Genomic DNA, 13,653 nt, shown 5'->3' on the forward strand with positions numbered 1-13,653 from the left:
ACTTCACAGAAATTAATGTGATATACTGAATTTCTTGTTTCATCACTAGAAGAGAAACCCAAATGACAAAGTGAACCGTGGACTTCTTTTCCATTTACACTATTTATTACACATGACCCTTTACCCTGCAAAGTCAGTCCAACTCTGCAGATGAACTATCATTAAGCAAAATAAAAGAAGTAAAAATTCTTCATCTGCCTGAGATATATTCAATAATTTAATTATACTATTTTTGAAATATATTTGACATATAACATTGTTTAAATGTAAACATTATGTTTTTACACAGGTAAAATCAGCCAATCAGTCATGTTCAGATGAACATTCCTAATGTTACCTTGACTTGTCCTCCAAGACCCCCAACAAACATTAGCGTTGAGTTGTTTATATCCAGGACTTTAGCAGGCCCTAAGGATTTACTTGTTTTCGGTGCTGGCTTCTGAGTTGCACTCATTTCCTTCACAGTCACTGAACCAATGTTTCCAAATCTAAGGGTCACAAAGAATGGCAAAAAGAACCCTTCTGGAGTTGCAAGTCAGCCCACACACGGACACACGCATCCCGTGCCCAGCCTCCGCCTGCCTCTTCCCGCATCCACTGCCACCGCCCAGGCCTGGGTCCCTGCTTCTCGACTTTCCCACCCCCACCCTACTTCAGTCTCCAAAATCTTGTAAAGCAGTTTCTCTAAAATGTAAATTTCATCATGGATAATGAGTTAAACCATATTTGAAACTGATTACTGTTTTTATAGTAAGACCTATTTTTATTGCCAGCAAAGCAAAAGATAAAAATTTCTAAGAAACAACATACCAACAACAAACCATGTTAAGAAAAGTGAAAAAAACCCCACAACATCTAAAACTGCTTAAGAGTACTTGTTTTTGGAGAGAGGCTTTACAAGGGTAAATTTTAAGAAAACACACTCCCACCTGTGCCTGGTCTCCTGTCCTCTGCGCCTGCCCAGCGCAGCCACAGGGAATTCCTCCCACGCTGCGCTTCCTGCCCTTCTCTGGGTGGCCACTCAGATTCACACCTGCCATTCTAAGGGTAACTTAAGCTTTTAACTTTTCTCTTCTTTCATTGTTGGTTTGGGTAACAATGTTAATTTCTTCTGTGATAAGAAAAAAACCCTATTTCTAAGTATTCTTTCATTATAATCTACGTTCCTAGGAGTTTCAGACTATTATATGATGTTAGAAACATGTAATTACTTATAAGATAAAGTTTTAAAAAGAGAGATGACGGAAGAGAACTTTTCCTACTACCTGGTGATGTGGATACTGTGCCATCTGTTGTCATCGATCGGGAAGTCTGGAAATTCCAACCGTGCTGGCCCGGAGCCCACATCCCAGAGGAAGGCCACCTTCCCTCGCCGCATCTCCACGGCCAGGAAGTCAGGCTGGGGTGCAGGGGCATGAGTTGGCATGAGTGTGCAGGCCAGTCTGCTTGCATGACACTATAACACTTCAAATAATGAGTTCCTACAGCGTTTTTTCTACTTGTTAGAAAAATCAATAACCGAAAATCTATCTTCTTTTGTCTTTAACCCCATGCCCCCACCTGCCCCAGGGGACTAAGGGCAGCAGCCACCCGTGGCCATTAGTACCCCACTGCCCTTGCCCTCTGCAGTGTCTCCGTAAAAATCCCTGGGGAAACTCATTTCGGGAGGATCACCACAGTCTTCAGGGAGCATGAGGGATAGTGCTGCACTTGGGGTGGCCCAGTCTGAGAGGGCCATAAGTGAATGTGAAATACGCAGTAAGACAGAGCCATGAAATCCCTCATCAGAGGTTGCATGTGTTTTGTCCCCTTGCTCCTAGAGACATTTGCGATAATATCTGTGCTTGCTGGTATTTTCTGCCCTAACACAGACAAGGCTTCTGACCCCTTTCCACCAGCACAGCCAGTGCTTCCCATGGCCTTCCACAGGGGACTCGCCCTCCAGGTACCACTGGAATCTAGTTGGGTGGAAGATGCTGGGTGAAGCTGCACCGCTGTGACAGGCCTTAGGGTGCTCGCCTCCACTCCTGGTGACAGCCACCAAAGTCGACTTTACAGACCCAAAGCTAAACTCAGTGGCTTCAGAGGTCACTGAAGGCATTACAATGTGGCCAAAGCCGCAGCATGTGGTTAAGATAGCAGAGGGAGACATATTTCCTGCCTCAATGCCACTTTCCTGTCACAGGTATTGGATTTTGTAATTTGTTTCTTTTTAAACTGATGCTGCTGGTTTAGTAAAAGGTTAGCTCTCTTAGGAGAATGAATGATTTCACCAAGACCCTATTGTTTTTTCATCCACCAAGTTCAACTCAGAAAACACATGCATTGACGAGAGAGTCACTGCCACTCTGGGGTCCGCACTCACGCTGGTGCTGCTGCCCAGGTAGAAGAGGAGGTTGTCGGGCTCCCCGGTCTTCACACTCAGCGTTAGGGTGTTGTAGTTGGTCGGAGAGACTGGAGGCCGGTATGCCCGGACACAATCTCTGTCTGCAGACACGGCAACTTTAATCTGTTCAGGGAAGAAAAGCGTCCCACTCACTTGGTGACATGTTGGCAGTGCGCCCGACAAGTGCTCTTGTAAGACGGGTGCCCACTGTTAGGCTGCGTCCCTCTCTGATGACACATAATGCTTCATAAAGTGAGAACTCAGATGGTGATTAAAATCGTTTTAGTTGGTAAAGTACTTAAATATGAGAAAGTCAGTCTTGGGGTTTTTAAAAGTATTTTATGTAGAAAACTGCCTCTGTCGTGTGAGATTTAATTCCTTAAAGACAAGGAACTTATCCAGATCATCTTGGAATTTCTAGACCTGACACGGCAGGGATATTTGATGATCATCTGTCAAACAAATGGAGGGGTGATCCATTTATTCTTTCAGCAAATATTTATAGGGCAAACATTACACTGCTAAATATTTCTCTAAGTAATTATTTGCATATACAGCTTATACTAATATTAAAGAGTTTAAATTTGTGTCAACCAGAGTACTGGGGCCATCTGTTGGGCTTACGTTTATAGGGGGACTATAACTAAAACAGATGGGAGCCAGAGCTCACAGAGACTTTCAGCTCTTTGCAACCGTGAGGTCACTGGTGTGGAGATGGGGCATCAGAGAGCTCGGAACGCCTTTATCTTGGCCGGAAAACTTTAGGTGGATAAACATGAGGCTGGACGTCACATTCATCTTCTGTAAGTCCCCAGTAGCAGGACAATTGCATATTTTCTGGAATGTCTTATTTTCCTGACACACCACTCCTTAAGAGCCAATGCCATGTACTGTGGATGGGATGGCTACAAAACGTTTTCTCAGGTATGTGCTTCTCTGGGCATCGAAAGTTTTATGCATTTAGTGACCTGAATGTGTGCAGCATTTCCACACACACAGATTGTTATGCCAGACTCCTAGAGGATGAGGCCCAAACTGCACAAACATTCTGAAGAACACTTGGATTATTAAAACCAACTTGGTAAAATGATGGAAATGACCCATCTGCCACCAACGAAACACAGAATGATGTTAGCCTCAGACAACAATTAGTAGTTAAGAATGTATAAAGCTAGGCTACAACTACAAATCTCCATAAACACATGGAGATCCCTTTGCTAACAACATTTTGAAACATATGTAAATGCAGAAATCAAAGAAAATGATACTAAGTAAATATACTTAAGTAAATACATTTAGGACAGGAGGTGAGGAATCTGGGATTATTGAGAACTGGTCAGCAGACGTTCTTGGGGACCCGGTAGGACAGAAGGCCATTTCTACAGGAATCCTCTGGGACGTGGGGTTACCGAGCCTCACCCCTCATGGGGTTACCAGGGGGTGACGGCAACAGGGCCCCCACTCACAGAAGCTGCTTGTTTCCGGGCCTGGCTGATCAGCAGTTTAATTTCTGACAGGTTTCTGCTCAGGTTCTCTTCTAACATCTTCAAAGGCTTCAACCGATCAAATAAAAGGTTGGCTTGTGTTTCCACATCTTTAACTTTCCTGCCGGCTAACAGACCTAACAAAAACAAGGTGGCAAGAAGGTTGGTGGGGTTTGGGTGAAGGACACAGAGAAATGAACTTGTCGTTACTAATGTGCTAGATAAAATAGAATATCCTAATTATGAAATCCTTGAAACTTTGGTACATATGTAAAAAATGCACCAGCATCGTGCATTACCAAAGGCCTCTCCCTTTCTTTAACATGCAAATCCAGATGTTAGTGCACTTTCATTTTTGTTTTTGTTTTTTTGGAATGCTGTTAGAGAACAGGGCACCACTGTGTGCTTGGCAAGCTCAAAATCCCACAATGCAGACGTTCTTAATTGGAAGGGTGATTGTGACATACTGGTCATTGAGGAATCCCACAGGAGTTTGTTTGTTTCCTGGAACGTGGCATTGACCCTGGACAGGTCTGTCGATGTGTTCAACAGCTTCTGACCGAGGCCCACAACGTTCTTTAGGGTGTTCACAGCACCCTGATTGGCAGACATGGCCACCTCTGTGATTTTGGCTCCTTTGTTTCTGACACCTGAAATAAATTGACACGCAAGCATGCACACCATAAAATGAGGCTTTTCTCATGGCAACATTAAGGCTGCTCATCACATGCTCTACTGCTCCCTTTTTGGGATCAATGAAATCATTTCGGTCAAAGTTCGCTGTCTTGAAACGTGATTTCAAACCACACAAGGCAACAGAGGGAGCTGCTAATTGTTATGCCCAGGGTCTTATATATTAAAAAGCTAAACTTCTTTATTTGGTCTTTTTTCTATCACTCCCTCCTCATATTCATTCTTTAAATCACCCCATGTTAGAAGAAGGTTTGGGAATTTAAATGTATAGGGATGGACCCTTCCCAGGCTGGAGGAAGTAGTATTTTTTTTCTCTCCAACAACTGGATGCTTTTAGATGTAACACCAGAAACAAGACTAAATAAATGACCACTTAAGATAAATTACAATTTAGTTTTTCTAAAAAAAATCTGGGTGGTGACTTTTTTTTAAGGCACTGGTATTCATTTTGAAAGTTTTTCATCACAAATGGGGCAAACATTAACCCTAGGAGAAGCTGGGTAAAGAGTACACAGGTACTCTTCTTATTGTTTTTACAACTTTTGTGCAAGTTTGAAATTACTTCCAAATAAAAAGTCATTTTAAGTATTTAATAAACATACACCAAGTGTCTTAAAAAAAATAGAGACAGAAAGAAACATCCAGGCCAGAAAACGCCCCACTGATTTAAGGTAAGAAGTCCAAGGTGCCCACACCCAGCTCCCCACAGTAATTTGTGTGCTCACAAAGGGAACCAGGAGCCAGGGATTTAGAGATATTTGGGCATCTTATAAAGCTTTTTAAAAATCTTATTGAGAAAAGAAAAGAAGGTTAAGGGAATGTAAATAACACATCAGAGCACAATTCATTTGTATTACATTTTTAAAAAGTTATCCTATTTAAAACTTTACTGAATCCTGTATTTCCAAACCATCCATATTAAAGTGACCTATTTTAAAATGCTTTATTGCCTCATGAAGGAAGGTTACCAAGAAAGAATTTTTAAATTTCCTAATTCTAATGAATCTAACACTTTCCCTCAGAGCAAGAACATTCCAGCTTTTCTATTTGCTGACTTCTTTGAATGACACGTCTTTCATTTACGAAATGTGACAAGCCCATTTTTAAAATCTTTTTTATTTTTTATTGTATTTTCCCCATCAACATTTACTCCTCTTATACTCCCCTCCCCTCTGTTGCGATCACCACACTGTTACCCATGTCTGAGTCCTTTTGCCTTTTGGCTCCGCCCACCACCCCCAACCCCACCCCCTCCAGAGCTATCAGCCTGTTCTCCATCTTTGAGTGTCTCTATTTTGCTTGTTAATTCAGTTTGTTCATTAGATTCCACAAGCCTGTTTTAAAGTAAGCAATCAATATGGCAGTATAAAAGCTCTGAAAACAAAGTATAATTCTAGTATTGCAGTTTAAGTGTTCTGAATTTATTAAAAAATGGTAATCTTTACTTCCAAATCACATTTTCTTTGCAAGTAAAATCTATCAATCCTGGTCTCATTCCCAGGGAGGCTTCTTAATCAGACCTGAGGCAGGACTTCCTCATGTTCATGTCTTTGCAATGAAAAGACATTAATTAAATCAGCCCTTTCCCACTTACCTTCAGGAATTGCTCTAAGTATTAGGAGTGATTCATTGGTCTGCCTAGCAATTTTGGCAGCATTTTCTTGAAATGTGTTTGCTGTATTTTTCAGTTCTCTCAGTTCCAATGTGAGACCTATTTAAAGGGGGAAAAGTGTTCCCTTTTAGCCTATGCAAGTTTTCTTCATCACTTTGACCCACCTATAGATCGAGAGCTTTCTATAGAGACCCTCCCCAATATTGAAAGTTTTTCCAGTGACACCTAGCACCCTGATTATTAAAATTCTGTTTTTAGCTTGCTTGGTCATTTTTTCTACTTTGCTTGTTGCCCTTCTCACTAATATTTCTTCTTAAACTGCACATCCAATTTAATTACAGCGTAGCTCAAAGTGGAGAACTGTGTTTAAATCACTCAGTCTTAATTAGACTCACTAATTTCCTAACTGCACTTAAACTGTGGCTACCTTTCTCCTCAGGTTTGTAAAACCCTACGTGTGGGCTCCTGCCGAGGACTCTTCTGCCCGCCTGCATCTCTCTCAGGCAGGAGCCCCCCTGCTTCCCACTCCCTTCCGACCACCCAGCAGNTTTAGCTTGCTTGGTCATTTTTTCTACTTTGCTTGTTGCCCTTCTCACTAATATTTCTTCTTAAGCTGCACATCCAATTTAATTACAGCGTAGCTCAAAGTGGAGAACTGTGTTTAAATCACTCAGTCTTCATTAGACTCACTAATTTCCTAACTGCACTTAAACTGTGGCTACCTTTCTCCTCAGGTTTGTAAAACCCTAAGTGTGGGCTCCTGCCGAGGACTCTTCTGCCCGCCTGCATCTCTCTCAGGCAGGAGCCCCCCTGCTTCCCACTCCCTTCCGACCACCCAGCAGGGGCTCAATTCAACCTCCTTCAGGTCTGATCAAAGCCATTGGATCAAAGCTTTCATTTTAGAAGTTTCTGTTCATAATACACAATCACATTAGATTCTGAACACATGTTAACAAGTAAATGATTAATACAATTCTTCATGAACATGAGAGAAATTGCCAAGAAACTCACTATTTCCTGGATTATGTAACACCCTTGGTTGCATACACTGACACCATAGCCCACTGACATGGATGCTAGAGTTTGTGTTTATTGCTTTATGATTGAGAACTGTGTACTTTCTATATATTCTAATTTGTATGACTCACAGAGAAGTAAAACAATATGCACACATCCACACTCCTGGTTCAGACAGTGGGGGAGGGACCCAGCACTAGCCACGGAAGTAGGCTAGAAGGGGCATGAGCTGTTTATGGGCCGCTACTTACTCTGCAGGAAAAGACTTGGATTGGGATATACTAAAGTGAAAACACACTGCATCTTATGAAACTTGTATGTTTCTCTCACAGAACAGATGTCCGCTGCCATTTTATTACGCACACGTCATTGTGTCAGTGGCCAGCTCTTCCATGTGCCAAATAATTGCTTACTGACACCCTTAGCAAAAATTAAACTGCAGTGGTTTTTTTGAACAATTGATAAATCAATCATAACTTAATTCAATAATTATTTAATGAGAACCTACCACAAACCTAACATTATATCAGCCTGTGAGAAAGGCAAAAGAAGTATCATACATTACAAGTCTTCAAGAAATTATAAAACAGTAGGAGGATAATAAAGAAGCACAAGACATCAAAGACAAGCTGGCAAACACTGTGAAGAACAGCAAAAGCTCAGGGGATAAAGCAGAATGGAGGACCTGGTTATTAAGGAAGGCTTAGTGAGTCTATGGAAGATCGGAGGGAGTTGCACATTAAAATAAAGAGGTATCACTAAAGTGAAATTTTAAGTTACGTAGTTTTACATGATAGCAAGTTGGAATATTCTTGTGACAAAGAAATGTCAAGCTTCAAATTGCTCTAGGAAAGGCAGTATGCTCAGAAATGTGTTCTTATCAACACAGTCCAAGCTGGACACCGACCTTGATGCTTTCTGCTCAGGCTCTTGCCTTCTTTGAGAAATTTGGAACTGTGCTGGAGAGCTGCTTTCCCGCTGGACACCAGGGATTCTGAGGACTAGAAAACAGGACAACTTAAACATGATGGCTGGGGGGCAGGAGGGGATCCTGCTGGGGACAGGAAGGCAACTCCATGAGAACAGCCTCCACCGTGTTCCAAACAAGGAAGTCAATTATATTTACTTTGTTTTATTTTTATCTAATTGTTGCCATTTTCTGTCTTTTACTCCCAGCCCAGCCCAGCCCCCACCGTGCTCCCCACCTCCCTCCCATTTCCACCCCCGTTAGTTTTCGTCCATGTGTCCTTTATACTAGTTCCTGTAAATCCGTCCTTTTTTCTCCCTGAAATTCCCTCCCCTCTGGTCACTGTCAGCCTGTTCTCTATTTCAGTGTGTTTGGTCATATTTTGCTTGCTTGTTTGTTTTGTTGTTTAGCTTCCTGTTAAAGGTGAGATCATATGGTATTTGTCTTTCACCCCCTGGCTTATTTCACTCAGCATAATGCTCTCCAGTTCCATCCAAACTAGGAAGTCAACTAGATAACAGGTAGGGAGAGTTTAAATTGTCCTAATTTATGCCTAATGCATGTCCTAATTTACGAGTGAGGAAGAACACAGGACATTTTTAAATACATAGGGACAACAACCAACCACTAAATAAAAACCTTCACCACAGATAAGAAAAGATGCCTCAGAAATTAGTAGTTACAAAGCAGTCACAGAAATGTGAAGTACAGCATAGCGAATATAGTCAATAGTATTGTGATCAATGTTTTGTGCCAGGTGGGCACTAGACTTATTGGAGGGATCGCTGTGTTAGTCATATAATGTCTAACTACTACACTGTACACCTGAAACTAATACAATAGTAAATGTCAACTGTAATTTTAAAAAAGTTTTTAAAGTCTCAAGCAGCATTATTATTTTTAGAAAAAGAAAGGATGAGATATTTTCCTCATGTTTATATCACAAGTCCCTAGTCTTTATAAGGAAGTATTTATGACCCGCAGAAATGAAAACATAAGAAATTGTGTTTTAATTTCCCACGAAAATCACATGATGACAAAAGCCATAAACAGATCCCACCAGAAGAGAACACTGACAAGTACAAATTAAGCCACTGAGCGCTCAAGAAACTTATGGAACCATCACCCACGGTGCCTCGAAAAGGAAGGTGCACACCAGAGCCCAGGGGCCTTCCTTACCAGGCTTGCCTCAGTCACAGTCCTGAGAGCATCTTTCGCCAGTGTTTCTGATTCTTCAATGAGGCTCTGAATGTTGGAATGGACATGGGTTGCACTGGTTGCATTCAGGGACACGTGTCGAACATTTCCAAGGCCTCTGTGAAATCAGCATACTTAGAGGTGTCATGATAAACTAAAATTGGACTTTTCCACTGTTCTTAAAAGCCACCTAGTTTCTTTCCCCTCAGAACAGTCTCATCAACAAGGAATAACAACATATGGATTCTCCTTCAACTCCAAAAGCAATCTTAAAAAGCCATAACCACATTCTCACAATAACACTAAGAATTGCTGTTTAATTTTTAGCCAAAGAGAGGATGGCTGTTTCCCATCCTTTTAACCATTCATCAGTCTCTTCCAGCTGCCCTCAACATCTTTCATCTCTATCCAAAGCCCCTGCATGTGTCTGCCACGTCGCTGTGCATCTGCATTCCTTGTAATTTTTCCAGCAAGGCAATTGCTAATTTTGTAAAAGCCTTCCTGAGCACATATAAGGATGCGACTCTTTTTCCTCAAATGGTATACAGCAATTTGATGAAATTCACTAGAGGTTTTGGAGGAGAATCAGATGGTATTTTGATCATCTGAACTTCACCCACACACGTAGGCAAATCACTTATAAACTTGCCAATTGGCAATGGTGCACTTTTATCCCGCCTCTCTCTCCTGAAAATGCAATCTGACAACTGACGCATCTTTGCTTTTGTGTAAGTCACTTCATTTTCTTCCCAAGATTATTGAGTTGGGTGATGCCCATACCAGACATCAACAGTTATTACCTGGCCACAGTTACTACCTTACTACTTGACTGGTGATTTACAAATAAAAGATAATAATGTTATTTAACTTTGTGTATCATACCACATTGTTTTTTACTATACATACTAGTCAGTATGTATAGTATGTATAAGTGTTTTGTTCTAGCTATGCATATAGTCAAAGGATTGTTTTCTCTTTGGGGAAATTACGAAAGGTGATAAAAAGAGAGACAGTGAGTTTCTAGTTCCATTTTCCATTGCCGATTCCTGTGGCACTGCAGGCAGTAGTGCTCGGTACAACACATAATTTATGCAATATTCCCTCCTATATCATTTTTAATTGCTGTCATTGTGTGAGCTGATGTTTTATGGCAATGTTCCTCACTGCAATGATATTTATTTCTCCTCTTCCACAAAACGTGCCCAACACGCAAGAACACACATTCCCAGTGTGTCTGGACCTTTCCATTCATAATTTATAACACATTTTAAGTAAATAAATTTGCCAATTCACTCACAATATTGTGTAAATCACAGATAGGGCCTAAAACATTGGTTCCCTCATTTGCTACACATTAGATTACCTGGGGATCTTTCTAAAAAAATACCAAAGCCCAGACCACAACACAGACTAATTAGGTTGCAATCTTCGAGCAGGGCTGGGAGGACTATGGGACAAGGGCATCAGTATTTCTGAAGTTCCCCAGGTCATTCCAATGTGCAGACAAGTTTGGGGACCACTGGCCTCACAGTGTGCCTCTCACTTAAAGACACTTTTTACAAGTGAGGACACATTTAAAAATATAAGTTTTGGAATACTGTGGCAGACCTTCAGGCAGTAGAAAATAACTGGGGGTGATATCTTCAGGAGGTGAGAGTGTCCCAGCACTTCTATAGGTCCAGTGTGGGTAGCCACAGCCCCCGTCTGTGCAGGAAGACAGGCAAAGCATAGCTCCAAAACAGTACGATCCATAAAGAAGCTAATATCCTTATTCTGTGCACATGTAACCTAACAAGGACCTGCACACTTAGACATTTAACAAGGCCTTGATGGCTTGATATTGTAGCATTCTATTTGCTTTAATGCCTATCGGTTTTCATTTCTCCATCATACCTTTATGCCAGTGGTCAACTATGGTATCAGACATGGGAGGAAATCCTCCTTACCATTGTAAACAAAACAGGAGGTGAACTTTTACATGCAAAAAATAGTGACTCAGCATTTTGATTGAAATAGCCATCTTTATTCTCTCTGATCAATGGATCACAACCTCTGGAATTCCTGCAAAATGTGGCCTCACCTGTCCAGGGCACCTGCTAATTTCTGGAGCTCAGCTGCGTGATCCTCAGCTCTGTAGACGAGGGCAAGCACTCTTCTCTTGGACATCTGCATGACCAGAGTGTCCACATGGTGCCTGATTTGGGCAGTCCACAGCAGCAGCTCATCCCGGTGATGCTCTAACTGCTATAAGAGACATCAATGCTGTGAATACACATGTGTTTTTAACAACGCCTGTGTGCATACATATATGAGATGTATGAAGGTTATTTGGAAACTGTTAGCATGGCTTGTTGAGTTGGAACTTACTCCTAGAGCGCTTTGTGCAACCTTTGCTCGTGCAGTGGCAGCATCTAGCAATCTTCTTCCTTTGGTGATTAGCACTGAGGTCAAGTTTTGTTTTTCTCGAACAAGCAGCTTTTTATCCTATAGCAAAAATCATCTTTAAGGATGTTTCATAAAGCACATCAGCTTCCAAACACTGGTGTCTGATGCTATGTCCTGAGGTTAGTAATCGGGACTCATTTTTCAAGAAGCTAAAAATAGTGTTATTTACACCAGAGATTTCAGTTACTACCTTTAACTGAGGAGAGAGCTATTGAGACTCACACTGAACTCTTGCAGGCTGGCATTGACAATGAGCAGCAGGCGGTTGCTTTCGTGCGTCTTTGCCTCGGCTTCCCTCATGAGGTCTTCTGCTGCCTGCAGTTCACTGTTATGCTTTGAAAGGAGGCTGCTTGCTGCTTCTTTTATCACCTTCAACTTATTCTGTGGCTTCTGGTAATTTTTCTGAATTTGTGACAATAAATCTTTAGCAGACCTGGTAAATATAGATGGTCCACATAGTAAGTAAATGAGTGACAAAGCTCCTATCCTTGAAATGAGAGCAGAAGGAATTTATGCCTATCCATACCTAATATTATAGTGGGCAGCAAAGGGTAACATAGTGGGCAAAAGAAGACTGTCTTTTGAAAAGCCTGCTTGCAAGGTCTGCAAAGTATTCCCACTGTTCCCTAGCTGATAAGAGTAGCTCACTGCCTCCACTGTTTGTGCAATGTGGTTATTGCTAAACACCTGCTTTCCCCCTGCGAGTGTGGAATTGGGCACACGCTGCACAGATGATACCTACAAGACCAGCCCCCAGTAAAAACCATGGATGCTAAACCTCTAGTGGGTCTCCCTGGGCAGAAACAGCACCCACATGCTGCTGCATTTTTGTAGCTGGGAGAAGAATGTGTTCTGTGCTCCTCAAGGAAAGGGAACACCAAGAAGCTCTATGGGTACTTCAGGATTCCACCCTGTCTTCTTCTGTGACCCAGCAGTGCATCCTCAATACATGGCCGTAAATACTGGCCCTGAGTACAACTATGTGCTGAGTCCTGAGAGTCCCAGTGAAACTGACTGTGACGGTGGTCTTGAGGACCTTGACTCAAGCACGATAAACAACTGGTTTGTGCGCTGAATATTCCCACTGACAGGATCAACAAATTTCAGCATAAATTACCAATTTTCTACAGATTATCATTGAAAAGCTGATAAACAATTACTAAAACGATCCACAAAATCTGAAATAGCATAAGAACAGGAATTATCTATAGAAAATAAGAAAGGGGAGCCCAGAGAACACATTTCAGTTCTGTAAAATAAAAGATCTCTTTAATAATAATACAACTAGAGAATGGAAGAGAGAACGCAATCTCATTAATCACTGTGTTCTAAATAAAAACGCAGGATGAACAATGACAGAGGGCCTGGCAGGGACACTAAGGGCAACAGGGTGGTGGAGGGGCCCTGCCTTCCCCGCTTCTCATCAAATGCTATTCGAGAAAATGAACTTTCATTAATTGGATGAGATCCTAGTGGGCAAAACAATCTCTATTATTCTCCTTTGTGTCCCCAACTCCTAGCACAGAATCTACTACTGGGGGCTGATTTTGGTAAATGAATGAATGAATGAATGAATACACTTACTGTGGAAGGGTAATGGTAGGAGAAGATGCTCTCCCAAAATGACTCTGTGGATATCCAGGGACCCTCTGTCTTTAATACGTAAATGAGATACACACTTGGGCAGAAAGCACTGGGTAGAGCTGGAGAGCCCAGGATGAGTGGGAGATGGGTGGGTGGGAGGGTTGTGGGGAGTGGCAGGGGCTGGGCTAGAATCAAACCCATTTCTGTTGTCTGGGAGGCAGCGTGGAGGTAAAGAAGGGTAGGAAGCAGAGACTAACACAGCTGAGCC

At 41.9% G+C, this 13,653-nt stretch overlaps 1 protein-coding gene across 2 annotated transcripts in view; it reads right to left on the reverse strand.

Annotated features, from left to right (window-relative positions):
- LAMA1 (laminin subunit alpha 1) overlaps positions 1-13,653 on the reverse strand; it is a 152,566-nt gene that overhangs the window by 29,917 nt on the left and 108,996 nt on the right. For both annotated transcript variants that reach the window (XM_037050331.1, XM_037050330.1), the window contains exons 37-47: positions 12,024-12,234; positions 11,724-11,840; positions 11,437-11,600; positions 9,339-9,474; positions 8,100-8,193; positions 6,158-6,274; positions 4,338-4,520; positions 3,853-4,007; positions 2,366-2,509; positions 1,266-1,399; positions 338-488 (exon numbers count right to left, since the gene is read on the reverse strand). In XM_037050331.1, the coding sequence (XP_036906226.1) occupies positions 338-488; positions 1,266-1,399; positions 2,366-2,509; positions 3,853-4,007; positions 4,338-4,520; positions 6,158-6,274; positions 8,100-8,193; positions 9,339-9,474; positions 11,437-11,600; positions 11,724-11,840; positions 12,024-12,234 (1,606 nt within the window). The remainder of the gene's footprint in view (positions 1-337; positions 489-1,265; positions 1,400-2,365; positions 2,510-3,852; positions 4,008-4,337; positions 4,521-6,157; positions 6,275-8,099; positions 8,194-9,338; positions 9,475-11,436; positions 11,601-11,723; positions 11,841-12,023; positions 12,235-13,653) is intronic.

Source organism: Sturnira hondurensis, unplaced genomic scaffold (genome assembly GCF_014824575.4).
Source record: "Sturnira hondurensis isolate 20B ecotype Veracruz unplaced genomic scaffold, ASM1482457v3 Scaffold0006713, whole genome shotgun sequence".
NCBI classification, from domain to species: Eukaryota; Metazoa; Chordata; class Mammalia; order Chiroptera; family Phyllostomidae; genus Sturnira; species Sturnira hondurensis.